This window comes from Cydia fagiglandana, chromosome 13, assembly GCF_963556715.1.
Source record: "Cydia fagiglandana chromosome 13, ilCydFagi1.1, whole genome shotgun sequence".
NCBI classification, from domain to species: domain Eukaryota; kingdom Metazoa; phylum Arthropoda; class Insecta; order Lepidoptera; family Tortricidae; genus Cydia; species Cydia fagiglandana.
The window spans coordinates 4,672,519-4,694,558 of NC_085944.1; the positions used below are offsets into that span (position 1 = coordinate 4,672,519).

Sequence of the window (22,040 nt, forward strand, 5' to 3'; positions counted from 1 at the left end):
GATATGATAATTCTCTCATCTATATGAATTAAAAGGACACATCTAGACCACTCTAAGTTTGCACTGACTTGGCAGTGACAACGCATACGAGTAGGTATACTCGTATATATCCCTCCTAGGAGCGCAATACTCGACGTAGCACTGGACATATGAAAACGTGCTCGGACTATAAACATAATCATTTATTTTCACCACACCAACTCGGAAAGCCTTACTTTGCACTTCAAAAACTGATAGCAAAGTTGCGTTTTATTCACATGTGAGGCAAAGTAATCAAATGCAAATTTTGAGTTGTTTTCTTATGTTTGCTGGTAGAATTAAATGACTTTTAGACTTTTAAATGATGATTTTGGATGAAAAATATTTGATAACATTCATATGGATTTGATTTGGTTTGATTTTGTTTGATATTTTACATTTAATATTTGCTTTGGGTTGGTGTGGTGAAAAATTGTGTTTCACTCGGGGGCAAATTTTGTTTAACCCTCGTGCTTTGAAACCCTCGCAACGCTCAAGATTCCATTTTTCGAAACACTCGCTACGCTCGTGGTTCAATTTTGGAATCTTTCGCTTGCTCAGGTATCAATATTAGCACGAGCGGTTAAACAACAACTTTGCCCCCTTGTAAAACAAATAACTATTATTTACAGACTATATTCCAACTAAATTCATGTATATTCAATGTTATGTTAACCCAATAGTGACTCATAATGATAACATATACTTACCGAGTATAATCTGGATGGTAGCTCAGAGGTTTTTCAGGCTGAGAGAGCAAGAAAGTGTACGTTCAGAGGATTTTCAGTATAAGGAAGCGTAAACCATACATACAGTACAGCAGCGGATGAAACTAGTCCTCAAAAGTATCTGCCATCCTGAAATTATTTACCAAATAGAGATAAATCGCTACAATTCACGTTTTGAAGTACCTATCTATAACAGTCTAATTTTTTTATGTAGGTAAGTAAGATGTATTCGGGTAATACCGAATGTCAGATAATTCCGAAATTCAGATGAAAATCACCCTTAATTCCATCATAATAAAAGTCTCATTTCGGAATTATCCGACAGTTTTCGACATTCGGAATTACCCGAGTAAACCTTACATATAGTTTGTAATACATAATATATACACAATTAGGGGTATCAATTAGACTGTAACAGATACATTAGAAGTGAAAACTAGTAGCTTTTATATTTTTTTATTCGTTTATTTCATTACTTTTGATGCTGCTTGTACTTAAATAATATCCTAAGGGAAGACACACTTTTCCTTGTTGTACATCCAGCATGCCCACTAACTATATGAATGAATACTAACGGAAAGGAAGAACTTACTAAGTAGGTACTTAATTATTTCCCTTATAATTACTAGGGCGTAAGGTTACCATACTTTGTTAAACCTAAGAAATTAAGGTTAATTGTAAAGTTAATTGAGGTTGCTCCTATTTTGTCACATAAGTAGGTACTTACGTGATTTGCTTTGCTAATACATATGTGTACTTATAGGTAATTATTGACGGAATAATATAAGGTTTTGAAAAAATATGTTGGTTTGTTGTTTTGAGTAGAGCTATCTGAAAATAAAACTAACAATGCTTTTACCAATAGGATCTGTATTCTGAGCTCAATATTATTGACGAAACGAAAAAGGGGTTTGAGACGCCTACGATATTCTAGAACAAGCTAGCGATAAAAAATCTCCACGTTTGACAGCTATTAAGCTTTAAGTAATAAGCTAATTTTGTTACAGTCAAGACCAAAGATGATTTTTATTACCACTAGGTTAAAAAAACATAAAACTATTATAAACGCAACTAAAAATTCACATGATTTCAGAATGTTTACATACTGGGAATAATACATTTCTTTGTAATAACGGCTACGGAACCCTGTGTGGCCCATTATCCTCTTGGTAGAATATTCAACTTATTGTTAGGGAAAATGCGCACTTCACAAATATGGATTGTCTACGTCTAAATCCCGTACTTGCTGGTCACCCTACAGAACACACGCGATACAATTCCGCACAGTAATTATATTATTATTACACATAATCCCGGAGCATTCATAACAGTAAACATGTCTGCTTGTAAATTAACAATATTTATATTAATTTTTCACTTCAGTTTCGGAGACAATAAAATAGTTATTAATAAATGTTGCCCTTTTGACCAATATGTAGGTTTCAAGAAGCATTGCAAGAATGATACGGGGGTGTATAATTTTACAAATTACAATTTTGGGGATGTGGTTGTTTACAACAAAGATATTGCGGAGACGAAGAAGAAGGTGTTTGAAGTGTTCACGTTGGTGCCTGCGAAGTCGCGGAATTTTAGTATGATCAGAGCTTTCGACATGTCCAGGAAATTCAATAATTACTTGCTGGAGGTAAGATAATCTTTCACTTTTAAATAACTAAATAATATCTGGGAAAACATATAAAAACCCAAAAATGCACGTTTTCCCAGAGATAAGAGCTACCCTAGACTAGATCGATTTTTCGCCCCCGAAACTCTACATATATATAGCAATTTTTTCATATAGTTAATATTTTCAGAAATAATTGCTCCAAAAGAAAAAAATATGTATAGGTACCTAGCCCCCCCTCTAACTTTTGAACCTTGGGTCTAAAAACTATGAAAAAATCATGAAACTAAAGCTTTAATAAATACTTCGTAGATGCTCGTAATGTTCCTGTGTAATGTTTTGACCCTAGTTACATTAAACCAAAATAGGTAAAATAGGTAGGATAGGTTCGTTAGGTTGCTTCAGATGCCCAAAGGGCAAACTGCTCAGAAATAGGAGCCCCGCGGGGCTCCGTCGACTCAGGGAACGAGTTAAAGATTTTCACGTTTCATGAGATGCCTAGGAATTTCACGATATGGCTGATCTTACGATCGGCCGCCGACATGTATAAGGTAAATATCCTAATAATAACTATTCGCCCGTTTGTCACCTATTATATCCTATATTTATTAAATTATGATAGAATATGGTAACTTATAATGACTGTGTCTATTTTATATAGATGAAACAAAGGCTTGACGAAAGCTTATAAGCTTAAGAGTAATAATTTTAATATAAGTACGTATGAATAATTAGCTATTGTTAAGGGTGCTATATTTAAGAAAATATAAAGATTAGGTGGCTAAATTGAAACTTTTGAGTTTTATAAAATTAATGATAATCAATTCAATCCGAGTTGGGCCAGGAGGGCAGTGCCCAGCAGTGGGACGTGTCGTGTCTAGGCTGAATTATTAATACAATTAGATTTGAAGTGACAGTTATTAACTGTATATTAGACCTATAATTAGGCTAGGTTGCATTGCAAACAAATGTAGACCACAGGACAGGGGTGGGCCAAAAATGGAAATCCTAAATAAAGAAAGTATAATTAAATTCACGGTTATCGATTAGGTACCTACTTGTAGTTTTAGATAGGGCACATAGTCGATAGAAAATACCGCATTTTAACTACCCACTTACACATAGGTAAATTAGAAAAACTAAGTAAGTAAATAATATTAATTTAGTCACGTCATTCAACCGTTGTTCTCCTATATTATTATCTTTAGCGACGAAAATTATTATACATAAGTATTCGTCGTATTCCTGCTTAATTAAACAATTAATATCTTAACTCAAAAATGCGCGTTTTCCCAGAAATAAGACCCCCAAGATTTGTCGCCCCCGAAAACCCCCATATAGCAAAATCGAAATCGTTACAGCTCTTTTCGAGATCCCCGATATATATAAATTAACAAGAATTGCTTGTTTAAATGAATATTATAGGTACATAAATATTATATTTATCATATAAAATGAATATAAAACTAAAATTAAATACAATTAAGATAACTAAATCTAAAAAATTAAAAATACTTCGTTTAAAGGTATTAGAATATTTTATTCCAATCATATAAACTGTTTGCTTAGAAAATTCCTGTAACATCAGCATCCCGCGTAAGGCCAATTACTTAAAGCTTTTATGATTCAATAATATGAGTCAAAATAACAAAGAATTTATAGTTGTTATTGTAGTTTAATCTTACAGTTCTTGGTATAAACATCCTCCTATGTTTACCGCAAGGATCACTAGTTATGACTCATTTCTTAATAATTAGGGACTATGTTTATAATTATAATTATAACTATAATTAACATTATCAGTAAGGGATTTAGGGGATCCAAAAGTAATTTTCCTAGGGGGAAAAGGTAGGGACTTCGGCTAACCGCAGCTACATACATACAACATATAAGCGTTTAACTTCTGCTAATGATATAAAAAGATAGGAGTTATTTTCTAAAGCGACTAAGGTATTTTCTCTCATATAGGTAAATCTACCTAAATTTCTTAATGTGATAAGCATAAAATATTAGCTCACAAAGTCACACTTAAACTCGTGTTTTAATAGTATCTTTTAACTAAGAACTATGGCACTTGTCCCACCGCCAACGATGAGCGATAAGCGAGTAGAACGATAAACTAGAAACGAGTGGGCGAGCGGCGAGAAGCGAGTGTTAGCTCCAATAGTTTTGTCGCTCGGCTATAGGCGAGTGTTCGAGTGCGACGGGTTATTACTCGCGTCACTCGCTCGGGCGGTGCAGCGTAGCCGAACACGCAGACTAATTGATCTCGCAGCTTGAGTTCTAACTACGAAGCGAGCATCGCCGAGCGAGTACCGCTGAGCTAGTTTTATCTTATCGCGGCGACAAACTAGTAGAGCGAGTGTTCTCGCCGGCAGTGTGAACAGCCAGCGATGAACTATTAATATATGTGTCTCTTTTACCAACACAGGATCCTAATATTTTGTTCGTTTCTTGGGCGAGTAATTCGCCGATAGTTAATCGCTTACTCGCTCTTGATGGGACAAGTGCCTATAATACCCAACGTAACCCAACATCAGAAAGTAATCTTAGCTACATTTTTTTTAGCTACATTTATTTAAATGTGAACATTCAAATTGAGAATTTAGGAAAATAATAAATTAAATCTTACCGAAGAGCTGGCAGCTTTCTCGCTCAACGTATTAGCATCGCAAAACAGCGGGGAAATGCTGCCAGCGTCCTCGGCACCATGCCAAAGGGGCCCAATTTCTTAAATGTATTTTAATTTTATTTAGTATTAGTTTTTATGTACCTAAGTAGTTTTATTTTATAGATAAGTTAGTTTATTTTTCTTTTTAATGTATCTACCTGAAACTGAAAATAAACGCTATAATAAATTCAATTTCATATTTATTAGGATGGAACCGTCATGCAGGAGCTACCGAACTCCTTCAACAGATTCAAGCCGATAGCAAACGATAAGTTCTGTATCGACATCGCGCTGCCGAACGGGAGAAATATTCACGAACCACAGTTCAGGATATGGACCATCCCGACCCCGGTACCGGAAGATGAATTTGAGTCTAACAGCATCTTCCTTGTAAGTGGTAAGTAAACACTTGTGAATATAGTTCTGCACGGATATGATGATCGGTCTTGTCTACGTGACAGCGTGATAAAACGGTATCCGTCGTCACTTTCTATCCCGTGGTATTAAAAAGTGACAGTTATTTTGGATAAACGTTGGATAAAGCCATCCATAGTACGCCGGCTGCATTATACAGATATTTTGATACCACAAGACGGGCTATGGTCGATGCCGTTGCCAACGGGGCGACACTTCCCCTTTCGAGCATTCTCGGCCCCGATCGGCTCAGCATTGCTCCGAGCAATTATTAGGGTTAATTGCCACAACTTGACGTCCCTAGGAAGAGTCCTTTCTGTACGGTAGCACTATAATTTAATCTGTGCCGTTGCCGACTCAGGGGGTCGATTCTATTTTTGCATTTTGTTATGGTTTTGACACTACCTAATAGATGATCGTTGGCAATCGTTGCGTATCTAACGCACGATTGTCACTTCATTTCGCATGCACCATTCCGCGTGAGCGGTCTTCAAGCTCGTATCAAAACAAGGTCAAAATCGTCACAAGTAAAATCTGAATCAGACTCCTGGTTCGGAAGGAAGTGACTTCCATGCTTATAGTCGGACGGTTTAAAATATTGGTATCCACTTGAGAGACTTGCCTGCCGATGAATAGCATTGTTATCTTTTGTTAAACCAAACCGCTAATTACCTGTGCTAAATTAAATGCAATTACAACAAAAGATTCTAAACAGATAACATCTTTACCGCCTTGAAGGACAGAGTTAAATTACAATAGCAAGTAGTCGATATAGAACCTTTTGGGAATTAAACATGAAACGTAGACAAACACCTGGGCGACCACGGCTTTAAATTCCAAAAGGTCCTATAGGTATCGAGTAATCGAGTATAGTGTGTAGCTTTCAAATGGAGCTCGACGGCTAATCCTATTGTCTATTGTTAAGTAAAACCGCTCTATTTGAAAGCTACACACTATACCTGCTATTGTAACTATTATTGGGACCGACCTTTTTTTTTTTGCCAAATATGGGAATTACAATATTTACTGTCTATTTTTGACAGGATTCCTCGTCTCCAGCGTGTTTCTGATCCTCGTCCTCATCGTCTACTGCCTGCTGCCGGAGCTAAGAAACTTGTGCGGAAAGATCCTCATGGCTTACGTGGCCTGTCTGCTGGCAACGTTCCTTTCCTTTGCGCTGCTGGATTTCATTAGCATGGCTGATGAGAATACGGAAATTATCTGTCTTATATTTAGTAAGTATTTAAAAAACCGGATAAATGTGAGTCGGACTTGCTCACCGAGGGTTCCGTACTTTTTAGTATTTGTTGTTATTATTAGTGGCAACAGAAATACATCATCTGTGAAAATTTCAACTGTCTAGCTATCACGGTTCATGAGATGCAGCCTGGTGACAGACAGGCTGACGGACAGACAGACGGACGGAGAGCTATCTCGACAATCAATATGAAAGCCGCTATAGATCTCGTAATTTCTTAAATATCATATAACAGTAACTTTGTCAAGTAAATGTGAACTTGGCTTGAACGTCAATAGTACCTAAATATATATTTCTTTATTTTCAGCATTCCTGATTCATTACTTCTGCTTGGCATGTTTTTGTTGGATGAACGTCATGTCTATCGACATTTGGTGGACATTCAGGTATGACATACGAGTAACTTAGTAATACTACCTTATTACCTACCTACCTAATCCCATAATATAGGAAAAAATTAGAGAGATACTCGTACTTACCTACTTACTTTAGATCCGGAAACCAGCACCAACTTTTAGTTAGTACCTACCTATATTTTTGGGCATACTTTGTACCCATACACAGGTCAACTCTGTTACATCTCTAGTACTTACTAGTAAGTATCTTTAAATGTAAAAAGACTTTGGTTTTATCCGTTTTGTTGTGGTAAGGGTAGGTTCTCTACCAAAACCTAATAAATTCTAGTAGGTACTTATTGGTAACTTTCTATTAATTAACGGTGACGCAATTTTTTTGACAATATTTTTCCTTCTACAGGGGATACGCCAAAGCTCGACCCATACATCGGCGAGGAGAGACATTCAAGTTCCTCATGTACAGCCTATACGCCTTCGGCATGCCTCTCGTGTTAACTATCGGGATGGGTGTCATTGACAGAATGGACTTGAGGCATATACCATGGTTCATTAAGCCTGACATTAATGGAACAGGATGCTTTTTAGAAGGTAAGTTATGGATGTGTAAGCCTGGTGACAGACAGACACACAGACGGACAACGAAGTCTTAGTAATAGGGTCCCGTTTTTACCCTTTGGGTACGTAACCCTAAAAATTACCAAGGCCTTCCGTGCCTAGGCGCCACAAACCTTCGGAAATTGTCATACTTGCAAATTTGACCCACGCTATCGAGCCCAGGTGGAGTAGTTCAAACATCTGTCAAGTAAACAGAGGTCGCTAGTTCGTTTCCTGCCCTGGGCACTGGGGGCCTTGGTCATGTTTTCCTTTTATTTCGTTTATAGACAGTATTGGTTTTAAGGAACAATAATAGTACATTATTGTCGAGGCTCGGAAGTAGCTACTTGCAGGCTGAGGATTCGTTTTAAACGGACGACCTTGGGAGTCCGTTTAATTGAATCCGAAGCCAGCAAGTAGACTTCCAGCCGAGTCATATATAGTGCTTTTCTCAAAAATGGTGCAAGAAATATAAATATCATAGAAATATTTTACAAAAGCAACATTCTTACGTATATATTTTCACAGAACAAAGCCCTTGCCGCCTTTTTATTTTTTTTAATAAAAAAATAGAAGTGTATTTTTTTTGCCGAAAATACGCCAACCTATTTGAGACAGCTAAATAGTCGCGGTACTAATCATCTGTTTGGCTGTTTAATGGGCCTGTGCCTTCATTTGATATGGCCATTTCAACTTTTAAAAAGTTTGGAACTCGACAAATAATGGAATTTGTATGCAACATTGCAGTCCTAAAATCGAGACTGCAATGTTTTTAACTTTTTAATTTTTGACTGACCATAAACTCCGCGCTTCGCGACCTATTTTTTACACGGCAAAGTCGACTTTGACGTCCATTTTTGAGAAAATTTAGTTAATAATCTAACAGCCGCCGGCAGCTAAAAATAATCTTATCAATGAATGGCTAGCCACCGGGAAAATCGGATAATTTGCGGTTAAGTTGCGGATGTTTTTACGTTAATTTATGGTCTCGGGATTTTGCCGGAAGTTCAGTTTCTGATAATATTAAATAAAAACATGCCTAAAAATACTTATAGAATAGGAAATATTTTTAGAGATACAATATACATTGGTATATTATTTATATTTTTTACTAATTAATATAAAACTAAATTATTGCGGAACAAACCTTTTTGGTCGAGTCGCCCCCCTACGCCCCGACCCCCTTGTCGCCACAAAATTATTCCTAGAATCAAATAGACTATTTATAGATCCTTAGTTTTAATACTTTATTATGTGGAATATTTACAGGTAGCGGCAAATTCATGTACCTATACGTGCCAATGTTAGTCATCATTGTCATGAATTGGATCCTGTTCCTCATGACCTCGTTCAACATCTGGCGCCTCAGCCGCGGCACAGCTGTGCTGGACTCGCCTGCTGCTGGAAACCCGTCTGCTCATAGGACACACCGTCACAGGTAACAGATGCCACTTAATGCTGACACTGTAGCCACCCTACTGGACAGGGTGGAGGGTTTTAGTCCGTAGGCAGCTGGAGCAATCCCAGCTGAGTCGGACATGCTGCCAAAACCGGGCTGGCAGTATCCAATGAGGATTACCTCCACCTCTGACAAAAAAAAAGGGCTGATTTAGACGGCGCGCGAACTAGCATGTGATTTTAGTTACATTGCGGACTGTTGGTTACGTCCAATTCAACCGACCAATCAAAACCCGCAATGGTATGAAACTCGCATGCAAGTTCTCGTATCGTCTAAATTCAGCCCTAATGGTAGAATGTCCCCTGTTTCACTACGCTGGAAATTATCGCCTGACAATGACAATTTTATTAACGCACATTGGTCTAACACGTAAACATTGATGCTATTTATTTAGAAGTCAGAAATGTACTGGCCGGAAGGCTAAGTGTGAAAACTACAGTAAATACATATCTATAACCATGGGTTATGGAATTACATAGGTATTCTTTTATTTATTTATTTTTATTTTATGTAAAGTTAAATTATTTGCCTGTTACGGGTTTGCTCTTAAAACTTTAAGTGTGACCCACGTACCAACATTAAGTACACCAACCGTCAACTTACCAGTCATAATCGTGTCCCAGATTCATGCTGTACCTGAAGCTCTCCGTGATCATGGGTGTCAGCTGGGTGCTGGAGGTCCTGAGCGCCCTGTCTCCAGAATACCGCGCCTGGTACCTCAGCGACGCCTACAACCTGCTCATGGGCTTCTTCATCTTCCTCATATTCGTCTGCAAGAAGAAGATCATCAAGAAACTTGAGAAGAGGTACGTTATTGTGTGTCCTAAACTGATGCATTTGAAGCACGCCTGTACCTGAAACTCGCCGAGATTATGGGGCGTAGCTGGGTAGTGGGGGTCCTGAGCGCCCTGTCTCCAGAATACCGCGCCTGGTACCTCAGCGACGCCTACAACCTGCTCATGGGCTTCTTCATCTTCCTCATATTCGTCTGCAAGAAGAAGATCATCAAGAAACTTGAGAAGAGGTACGTTATTGTGTGTCCTAAACTGATGCATTTGAAGCACGCCTGTACCTGAAACTCGCCGAGATTATGGGGCGTAGCTGGGTAGTGGGGGTCCTGAGCGCTCTGTCTCCAGAATACCGCGCCTGGTACCTCAGCGACGCCTACAACCTGCTCATGGGCTTCTTCATCTTCCTCATATTCGTCTGCAAGAAGAAGATCATCAAGAAACTTGAGAAGAGGTACGTTATTGTGTGTCCTAAACTGATGCAATTGAAGCACGTATGTACCTGAAGCTCTCCGTTACCATGGGCGTCAGCTGGGTGCTGGAGGTCCTGAGCGCTCTGTCTCCAGAATACCGCGCCTGGTACCTCAGCGACGCCTACAACCTGCTCATGGGCTTCTTCATCTTCCTCATATTCGTCTGCAAGAAGAAGATCATCAAGAAACTTGAGAAGAGGTACGTTATTGTCTGTCCTAAACTGATGCATTTGAAGCACGTCTGTATCTGAAACTCGCCGAGATTATGGGGCGTAGCTGGGTAGTGGAGGTCCTGAGCGCTCTGTCTCCAGAATACCGCGCCTGGTACCTCAGCGATGCTTACAACCTGCTCATGGGCTTCTTCATCTTCCTCATATTCGTCTGCAAGAAGAAGATCGTCAAGAAACTTGAGAAGAGGTACGTTATTGTGTGTCCTAAACTGATGCAATTGAAGCACTTCTGTTGCTGCTGAGAGTACTATGCGCGATGACAGGTATCTACTCATGTAAATTAAATATAATTTCACCTATTGCATCCAATTCAAAGAGAATTAAATCACTACGTTATCCAATTTTTGATACATTTTCTAATCGTTGCGCCTCAGTAGTTGGTAATGTATCGAAAATAGGTATATTTATACGGTATTATCGGTTGCGTTGGTACTGTGCGTTGGTAGCACCCAAAGTAGGATTTCTTGTATGATTGATACCGCTATGTAGTAAATGTTTACTTATTATTGTAGTTTGTGGTAAATACACAACACAGGAAATTTCAGTACCTACTAAAGCCCTTATTATCTTTACCCTCTTTAACACGACTTATTATGTACTTGCTGTAATAAGACAAATAGGAACAAAGAATCTGAGTCATTTATATATTATTGACTGCGTTTTCCTTCCATGGGTGACCCCGTTATTTACTTATAAGAATAAGTAATTTGTTTCCTCTTATTTTCCGTGTTTAAATGACTTAAAATAATGAATTATTTACTTGTTTTCTGAGAAATAGTACAATATTATAAATTTCTAGAGAAGACCCGTGATCTATCGACTAAAATAATACTTCCTCTTTTTTGTAACCAGTACGGATATGATGGTCGTTTTTGTCTACGTGACAGCGTGATAAAACGGTGTCCGTCTCTTTCTATCCCGCAGAGTTAAAAAGTGAAAGTTATTTAATCATATGGATAAATGTGGATAATGCGATCCATAATACGCCGGCTGAATAGGACAAAGTGTTGAAGTGCGATGCAAAATTAGCTTAGACGGGCTCTATACTTATATGTATTTTTTTATATCAAAATAATATTTTAATTCCAGACTGTGTTCCACACGCACGCAATGGTCTCCGATCTTCACCAAGAGCCGGTCAACCAGCGTTTCTTCAGATTCTTCGGACAGCCAGGATACGACTTCTCAGATCTGCTCGAGCCCTTCTGGGGCTAGTTATTATAAGGCGTAAAATTGGACGGATTTTCAATTTCAAACTGATGGGGGCCTACCTGTGGCTCCAATTATGCAAAAGCGAAATAGACACAAAAATAACAGTTTTTCCCTCGATTTCGCGGTATATTGGTACTCATATGTAGTTAAGATTGACTACATATAATATGTTGCAAATGTTTGTATAAAATTAGGTAAATAAGTTAGGTATAATATAACCTATAACAAAATGTGTTCACAAAATCTAAGAGTATTAAAATGCATTTATTTAGTTTAGATAGTTACATAATTTAATTAAGAATTAATTACACTACGTACCTAGTTATAATGATATTCTCTATTCATTACATACAGCTTAGTTCCATACAAATATTAGGTAACCATCTATACTCTGTGTCTTTAAGTATTTAAATAAAAGTAAACAAATTGTACATTTTCGGGTAGTAATTTATCACATTTATTGGTTAACCAACCAAATACAAAACCGCTTAGATCAGTCACTGAACGGGCCGACTTTAACCTACATTATTTGATCGTTTAATGTTTTCATCTACTCTCAACTGGCTTAAGGAGCCATTTGAGGGTAGATTTTGTTTACTTTTATTTTAATACCTAAAGATACAGACTTTTCCTTCCTCAGACAGACAAAACCTCCTATTTCTACCTAATTGCAAACATCATCGTAGATATTCTTATTCTTAATATCATTATAGTTGTAATCTATTCTCAATAATAAAGACCCTGTATTACCAAACCCACTATGTATTTACCAAAATACATAATTAGGTATCTAAGGTATTTTAAAGCAACACAAAACCAAGGAGAGCTTACGTTTAGGTACCTAATTATACTTAAGGATTATAACATATTTTGTCTCTAATATTTTGTATGCGATGCAACCTATGTATAAAGTATCTACCTACTTAGATTTAATCTATGATGTAAGAGTAATTTTAAGTTGTTAAGTGTTACTTAGAGTCTGCGCGGAAAGAGATTAACGTAGAATGTATTAGATCCCATCACGATCCCATATACATTTCATGACTCTTTCCGCACAGTCTATATTAACTAAAATAAAATTAATTTAAATAAAATTAAAAACAAAAATAAATCGGTTTTAATTTAGTAGTAGTAGTAGTAGTAGTAAAACACTTTATTGACATTAACCTTTGAGCAATTGAGGGAGAATTGGAGACGGTAGGCATCCGTACAGTACCAACAGTGTAAATAAAAGAACAAGAAAAGAAAATTATAATGATAATAAAAACGAAAAGTTTCTTAGTTACTTATAAATATATACATATATACACAATTAAATACATATGTACACAACTAAATACATATATATATATATATATATATTCTATAATACATATTACATATATACTAAACCTACAATACCGCGCACATCCTTTAAATTAAGTTTTGTCTGCTAGCATAACCTTTTTAAATTCGCCTTTAGCGATGCGACCGATTGACACTGGATTATAATTTAATGGAGATTTCCCGGTGTTTTAGATCCAGTCCTAGCCTAAGCCAAAAGTATTCAAGTATTAGGTATTATAGTCAGCCAAGAAAGTGGTCTACCACTTTTCGACTCTATCATCTGATTGAGAGTCGTAAAGTGGTAGACCACTGCATTCTTGGCTGACTATACCTACGAGTAGGTACTTATATCCTGCATAATACATCAATGCTACACCTACAATTTTGACCGCATATCAATTCAATACATGGAACATTAAGATCATAGTTTTTAAAAACATATAAAAAAGTTGCAACTCGCACAACCCACTAGTTTTTTTTATAAAGACCGAACCATAACTTTTCGCCCGATTTTGAAATCCACCCTAGAGAGACATAATGCTTTTCGTTGTCGAAGCGATAGCGATTGTAACGTTGGCTAGGCCGGCAAATGGCACTGACCAGAGCAGGGCTATAACCTCGAAAATCGAAGTTCGCAAATCACGGGCATTTTTCTCTGTCACTCTTATTGCTCCTTCATTGGAGTAAAAGAGAAAGATCCCCGCAATTTGCGAATTTCGGTGTTCGCGGTAGCCACTCCGCCGTGTGCCTGCTATACGGCCACAATTCAAAATTTTTAATTTTCTGGATTATTGCAGATTCGTATTCAAAATTGTTCAATTTACGACCTTATTTCGAGAGCCATAGCAAAAAAGGTCTTTAAGAGTCTTTTTCTCACAAGTGGCCTTATGGATTTGACCATAAATTGTCAGACGATTCCCTGCAATACAGCCACTTGCCAGTCTGCCGCCTGCTCCCGCGGCGTTCGCAGGTGAACTGAGGGACTACCGCGAACCACGTTCGACGTGTTGCCTTCCTGACACACTTACCTACGAATTTACAAGTGCGACAAAGAGGCAACACGTCGAACGTGGTTCGCGGTAGGCCCTTTTGAGTTGTAGCTATATAGCACACATTTTAAATGAAGCTTTTGAGTTGCGTCCTAGAAAATAATAATTCGTTGCGTTACACATATTATCGCGTACAGTGATCTTGTTCCTATCAAAGTTGATAAAATAAAGGGATTTTAACTATTTTGGTTTTTTTATTTATATTTGCATGGTAACCTTTATCCAATAATTTTGTGTTTAAATTTGGCCGCATCCCAAAATCTTTAAAAAACGTTTCTGCAATACGGCCACAACTCTAAATACCTGTCTTTAGGGCCTTGTGTCTTAAAAAATATACATTTCTTTTAAAAAGTGGCATGGTCATAAGGAGGGTTATATCATTCCGAGTAAAAAAAGCTAAATTTTAAATACATAGACCTAAAACTAAAGGAGTAAGATCCTATTAAACACCCTGAACTATACTCTCACAACTTTGTGACGCGATTTCTCGAAAAAACGGTTTTTTGAGATGTGGCAGTGTAGCCCCAGCAAACATTTTTGGTCGATATTCCGAAAAAGGCACCTATTTTAGGTCGCACAATTTAGGGGACCAAAATGAGGCACGTCGAATCGACGTCGTGGGCACGTCGAGTCGACATAAATGGGGAAAAAACGCACGTGCCGGCGACGTATTTATTGACGGTAAATTAGTGATTACAACCATTAGGTCAACACTAGGTCATGTTTCCGACGTGGATTCAACGTCGCCACGACGTGCCGCGTAGTTAAAATGTACTAATTTGGTAATCTTTACCACCTTTAGACGTGATGGCGACATATTTTTATCCATATAATTACTCTGCGAGGCAATATTTAGATGAGACGCGATGAAGAGAAAAAGAGACACAAACATTACGCTTATATATTCTATTCACTCAGAAACAAAATGTCTAACAAGAAAACAACTTTAAGTTGTGCAATGATAATGGCGGCCACTAAGTCATGTAAAATAATTTAGGCCGATTACGCTGATTAAGAACGATGAAATCTAATGCACAGAAAATTTTTTCGTGCAGTATGTTAGGTTTACATACAAAACTATCGATGGGCTTTTGAAATATTTAAGTTTTCAACATTTTATAAAATCAAAATGCATATAGTTGCTTGTAATTGAGTGTTGTAATTGAATATTTGTCTGTGTGAGTGTATTGACTTGATCAAAAATATTGTTTTATTTTGAATATTAGCACAATGAAGTACCGTGCGATGGCACCATTCAAGATATAACAACTTAAATTATGCAATTTCATATTTAGCATCTCGTTATAATGAAAGAAAATGGCGGCACAACCTTATGGTATTGATAGTACTTTACAAGTGATTTTTACTATATGGTCGCAATTTGGTATCTATTTTAAGTAACATTTACCTAAAATTAGTAGCTAAATCGACATAAAATCGACGACCTAAAGGTCTCCGTATAAGAAATAATTACGTCGCAAATACACCTAAAATGTCTTATTAGTACATTTGACCTATTGGTCAGACTTTGCAGTTAATTTTACCTAATATTTCGACTTATTTTCAACCATTAAGTCCCTGACTTCATGGTCCCCGTATAAGAAATAATTACGTCGCATATACACCTAAAATGCCTTATTAGTACATTTGACCTATTGGTCAGGGTTCGAAGTTAATTTTACCTAATATTTCGACAGATTTTCAACCATTAAGTTCCTGACTTCATGGTCTCCGTATAAGAAATAATTACGTCGCATATACACCTAAAAGGCCTTATTAGTATATTTGACCTATTGGCTAGGGTACGAAGTTAATTTTACCTAGTAATTCGACTTATTTTCAACCATTAAGTCCGTGACTTCATAGTCCCCGTATAAGTAATAATTACGTCGCAAATACACCTAAAATACCTTATTAGTAGATTTGACCTATTGGACAGGTCTTAAGGTTAATTTTACCTAATATTTCGCCTTATTTTCAACCCCTAAGTCCCTGACTTCATGGTGTATTTATGAAGTGACATTTACGTTTTATTATCCCTATATTTTGACTTGGAAGTAAAAGTGTACAATACGTAAAATAATTGGTGACTTAGGTCGTAATTTTCACTTAAATTGGTAAAATCTTCTTCGAGCCTAGGAAAAAATACTTAAGAGCGCTCTTACAAGAAAAGTCGAAATAATGCAAAATTGATGATACTAGACGACGAAATTCAGGACTTTGTGCTCATTATTAGAAACAATGAGTACTTGTTCCAGTAAAAGCGTCTTCTTATCTTTTTAAATATCGTTGTAAATAGTAGAAAAAGGACTTATTAAATTAGTAATGAATTTTTTTCTGATGGTCGTTTCCGAAAAACCGCGTGAAGCACTGAACGGCAAGCTCTTATTTGGAAATGTTCAGAAGTTTACTCTGCTAAACCTGGCTATTTTGTATTACTAATACCCTGTACTTTAGGCATATCAAACGATATTTTTCCTACATACCTTTGAGAAAGAGAAAATCAAAGTAAAACGAACTCAATTTTCTCTCCGAAACAAGTGTCAATTTCTACGAAAATCTACTTAATATCGAAGTCATTTTCATACTCAAGCAATCTGCAACGTTTGCTTATACTGTTGGTATACATTAGTGTTTATGAAATTCTACTATAATTTTTTGGCAATTTTTTGAAAACTACTCTATATTACCGATGACGCGCGCTCGCCAGCTCAGTGCCGCGGCAGAGCTTGTACAGGCAGGACGTGTGTCGGTCGGCTCCGCACATTTTCAACGGCGACGACGAGGTTTTTTATCATTGTGTGCGGCGGGCGCCGTGTAAAACGCTATACTGTGTGCGTGTAAACCGCAACGAGAGACTTTGATCCTAGCACTGTTTTTATAGTATTATAATTTATAATGGTACAGTTTAATAAACTACCGGACAGGATTAAAAATATTTGAAACGACCTGACATTCTATATGTATTTATTTGACTCAAGATAGTACTCAGGGTCTGATGATGGAGCCGGAAGGTGGTCACCGGTACCAATCAACCATGCAACTAAACCACTTCGTGTTTAGGCTCGTTTTATTCGTCTCAACAAGATCTTTGACACAAGATAGTACTCAGGGTCTGATGATGGAGCCGGAATGTGGTCACCGGTACTAATCAACCATGCAACTAAACCATTTCGTGTTTGGGCTCGTTTAATTCGTCTCAACAAGATCTTTGACACAAGATAGTACTCAGGGTCTGATGATGGAGCCGGAAGGTGGTCACCGGTACCAATCAACCATGCAAGTAAACCACTTCGTGTTTGGGCTCGTTTGATTCATCTCAACAAGATCTTTGACACAAGATAGTACTCAGGGTCTGATGATGGAGCCGGAAGGTGGTCACCGGTACCAATCAACCATGCAACTAAACCACTTCGTGTTTAGGCTCGTTTTATTCGTCTCAACAAGATCTTTGACACAAGATAGTACTCAGGGTCTGATGATGGAGCCGGAAGGTGGTCACCGGTACCAATCAACCGTGCAACGAAACCACTTCGTGTTTAGGCTCGTTTTATTCGTCTCAACAAGATCTTTGACACAAGATAGTACTCAGGGTCTGATGATGGAGCCGGAAGGTGGTCACCGGTACCAATCAACCATGCAACTAAACCACTTCGTGTTTGGGCTCGTTTGATTAGTCTCAACAAGATCTTTGACACTGAAGATACACAAGGTTTGATTATGGAGCTGAAAGGTGGCCACGGGTACCAGTCTATCATGTAACTGAACCACTTCGTGTTTAGGCACGTTTTATTCGTCTCAACAAGATCTTTGACACAAGATAGTACTCAGGGTCTGATGATGGAGCCGGAAGGTGGTCACCGGTACCAATCAACCGTGCAACGAAACCACTTCGTGTTTAGGCTCGTTTTATTCGTCTCAACAAGATCTTTGACACAAGATAGTACTCAGGGTCTGATGATGGAGCCGGAAGGTGGTCACCGGTACCAATCAACCATGCAACTAAACCACTTCGTGTTTGGGCTCGTTTGATTAGTCTCAACAAGATCTTTGACACTGAAGATACACAAGGTTTGATTATGGAGCTGAAAGGTGGCCACGGGTACCAGTCTATCATGTAACTGAACCACTTCGTGTTTAGGCACGTTTTATTCATCTCAACAAGATCTTTGACACAAGATAGTACTCAGGATCTGATGATGAGTTCGAAGGTGGCGACGGGTACCTGTCTATCATGCAGTGTTGGCATCAATCTGAACTAAATCAATCCGGATTGATCAATCGAACTGACGCGTCAATCCGAATTGATCAATCCGAATTGATCAATTCGAATTGATTTAATTCTGATTGACGCGTCAATCCGATTGAATCAATTGGAATTAACGCATCAATCCTCAATTTGGATTAAATCAATTCTCAATCTAGATTAACCTAGGGTCCCTTTCCCTTCCCTAAGATTAGTTTTCAAAGGTGTCCTTTTTAGGGACTTACTGGACTTAAAGTCGATATCTGAGGTTCCCAGAGGTTCGAAAACATGTTCCTGATGTCAGTATTGACTGATGTCCCTTTTAGGGACATTTTTCGAAATTGGCCAATTACGTTCATATTCGTAATCGATGTCGACCATAGGTCCCGAAAAATGTTTCTGACGTCAGTATTGAAGGATGTCCCTTCCATTTCGGGACATTTTTTTAAATTGATCGTTGGCACTTTAAAACGATGAGATTTCCAAAGGTTCCGTAACATGTTTATTTTCTGGACATTTATGGGACATTTCTTCCAATTAACCGATTGCGTTCAAAATCGATATCTGAGGTGCCCAAAGGTTTCGAAACATGTTTCTGACGTTTCACAAAAATGGCCTAAATAAAAAGGACATTAGGTAGGTACATACAAAGTAATCGTCAATACGAATTGACGATTGAGGATTGACCGATCAATTCGAATTAACGATTAGTAATCGTCAATCTTCAATCAGTAGATTTAGAATTAGTTTCGTCAATCGTCAATTCGAATTGATCGGTCAATTCTCAATCGTCAATTCGAATTGATTTTTTGCCAACACTGCTATCATGTAACTGAACCACTTCATGTTTGGGCTCGTTTGATTCGTCTCAACAAGACCTTGGACACAAGTTAGTACTCAGGGTCTGATGATGGAGCTGGACTGTGGCCACGGGTACCAGTCTACCATGTAACTGAACCACTTCGTGTTTGGGCTCGTTTGATTCGTCGCAACAAGATCTTTCACTTCGTTGCACTTCGGGGAGTGTGCCCAAGAGCTACACGAGCTCATTCCACCGTCCCCATTCTACCATCGGACTTTTAGACGCACGGCCGGTTTCCATCCTTACTTGGTAGATATTCCGCCAATTCGCACTAAGCGCTTTGCTTCTACTTTCCTTATGCGCACTGCCAAGGAATGGAATTCCTTGCCGGCGTCTATATTTCCCTTCTTCCTCGCGTTATCCCGGCATTTTTGCCACGGCTCACACAGGAGCCTGGGGTCCGCTTGACAACTAATCCCATGATTTGACGTAGGCACTAGTTTTTACGAAAGCGACTGCCATCTGACCTTCCAACCCAGAGGAGAAACTAGGCCTTATTGGGATTAGTCCGGTTTCCTCACGATGTTTTCCTTCACCGAAAAGCGACTAGTAAATATCAAATGATATTTCGTACATAAGTTTCGAAAAACTCATTGGTACGAGCCGGGGTTTGAACCCGCGACCTCGGATTGCAAGTCGCACGCTCTTACCGCTAGGCCACCAGCGCTTCCGGCCGGCGTCTATATTTCCGTGCTCTTATAACCCGGCAACCTTCAAATCAAGAGTGAACAGGCACCTTCTGGGCGAGCTCGCTCCATCGTAGGCCACGTCTACGCCTCGGCTAGTCTGTGGCCATGAGTAAACCCATGCATAATAAAAAAAAAAAAAAAAAAGCTCCATCATCAGACTCTGAGTATCACCTATACAGGATGATTCAGGAGACGTGAGCAGGACTAAGACTGCGCATTTTGTAAATTATAAACAACGTTTTCGTATCAGTATTAGTGAGATTAACGTTAATTTTCTACTCGTGTTGAAAAAAAAAATTAATAAATTTATTTACGACATGCATGGTCACCCTAACATTAGAATACTAAACTACCGATATTCTGCGTCAAATTGAATGTCATCACGGTCTGGTTACTTTTGAAAACTCGTATCTCACTCAAGTATGACAGTTTATTTTCTTCGTAATCATAATGCTGTCATTACGGTTAAAGAGGTTTTATGTTTATTAATTAGGTCTTGTCGGGTAACCATGATTGTAGAGAGTTAAATTTGCCCTCACCAAAAAGTTAAAAATAGGAAAAAGTGTCGTTATTTCACCTAAATACGACGGAGATCGATCAATTATCAGTTACTGAGTGTGCAGGATTAGTCCTGCTCACGTCTCATGAATCATCCTGTATATAGTTCGTTTTTTTTAGCATTAGAAAGAACTCTACAGAAGCAAGCATGCAGTTTTTATCAGGCTCTTTAATTGTTAATAATGATTGAATTATCTAATGAAGCATGGTCAATACATATAATTTACTTCAAATTATTACCGCTAATAGTGCCGGATTTGGAACCACAAGCTTACTTCTGCGAAGTTCTTTCTAATGCTAAAAAAAACGGACTGTAGTGTCAAAGATCTTGTTGAGATGAATAAAACGAGCCTAAACACGATGTGGTTTAGTTGTATGGTTGATTGGTAATGGTGACCACCTTCCAGCTCCATCATCAGACCCTGAGTACTGTCTTGTGTCAAAGATCTTGTTGAGACGAATCAAACGAGCCCAAACACGAAATTGTTTAGTTACATGAGAGACTGGTACCCGTGGCCACCTTCCAGCTCCATCATCAGACCCTGTGTATCTTCAGTGTCAAAGATCTTGTTGAGACGAATCAAACGAGCCCAAACACGAAGTGGTTTAGTTACATGATAGACTGGTACCCGTGGCCACCTTCCAGCTCCATCATCAGACCCTGTGTATCTTCAGTTTCTTGTAACTTGTTTCTTGTAAATAATTGAGTACCTATAATTTCTTTCGAGTAATATACGTTCATAAGTACGAGTATGGGGCTATTCATAAATTACGTCGTTTCAAATGGGAGGAGGGGGGGGGGGGTCTGGACATCGGATGATGGTAGCATGACGTAGGAGGAAACAGAGTCATCCGAAGCATGATTTTTGGATGATTTGAGGGATGGGGGGGTCAAAAATAGATGACGTAATTTATGAACAGCCCCTATGTACATTTGCACTGCATTTAGTATTTTCGTACTTACCAAATAACAGTTTTAGGACTTTATAAGTTAAGTACAGTTAGTGTTGTTATGGTTGATTTCAATATGCTTCACGAAGGATCAAGAATGTTTAATCGATCATTGTAGTGCGAGTGTGGTAGAAGGGATCGGAATACTGAGCTCGCACGGCCTGCCGCAGCGCGTAAAATACCTAAACTCGCTCAACCCCGAAATGTAATAGCACTCTTAAAATGTTTGCTGGGGCAGGCACACGGCGACTCAGACCAGAGTTTTATATATTCTTTGGCACTACGAATAAATAATTATGGTTTTCGAACGGAATCAACAACTGTCAGTGAGCTGTCAATGTCAAAGTCATGCGTTTACAAAGCTTATTATAGTTCCTCAGCTTTGTCGATTATCGATTAATGATTTTTGTGATAAGATAATATAATACTACGTGACTTCTAAATATAAAAAAGCTACAATAATATATATTTATGTTCTGATTTTAATGCAAGAAAAATACCTAATCAAATTGTTGTAGGGGTTTAACGTTTATA

At 38.1% G+C, this 22,040-nt stretch overlaps 2 protein-coding genes across 3 annotated transcripts; both read left to right on the top strand.

Annotated features, from left to right (window-relative positions):
- The first annotated feature begins 2,040 nt into the window (after positions 1–2,040).
- LOC134670042 (G-protein coupled receptor Mth2-like) lies at positions 2,041–9,995 on the top strand. The gene is made up of 7 exons (XM_063527704.1): positions 2,041–2,391; positions 5,249–5,438; positions 6,499–6,690; positions 7,021–7,099; positions 7,470–7,657; positions 8,933–9,101; positions 9,746–9,995. The coding sequence occupies exons 1-7, from the start codon at positions 2,083–2,085 to the stop codon at positions 9,978–9,980; spliced, it is 1,362 nt and encodes a 453-aa protein (XP_063383774.1). The 5' UTR covers positions 2,041–2,082; the 3' UTR covers positions 9,981–9,995.
- A 227-nt stretch (positions 9,996–10,222) lies between these two features.
- On the top strand, positions 10,223–12,910 carry LOC134670044 (probable G-protein coupled receptor Mth-like 1). 2 transcript variants are annotated; one of them, XM_063527706.1, is made up of 2 exons: positions 10,223–10,582; positions 11,703–12,909. In XM_063527706.1, the coding sequence occupies exons 1-2, from the start codon at positions 10,407–10,409 to the stop codon at positions 11,842–11,844; spliced, it is 318 nt and encodes a 105-aa protein (XP_063383776.1). In that variant the 5' UTR covers positions 10,223–10,406; the 3' UTR covers positions 11,845–12,909. The 2 variants fall into 2 exon arrangements, with proteins under 2 accessions (XP_063383776.1, XP_063383777.1); XM_063527707.1 differs by lacking the exon at positions 10,223–10,582 and adding an exon at positions 10,631–10,800 and having other exon boundaries at positions 11,703–12,910.
- Positions 12,911–22,040: the final 9,130 nt, after the last annotated feature.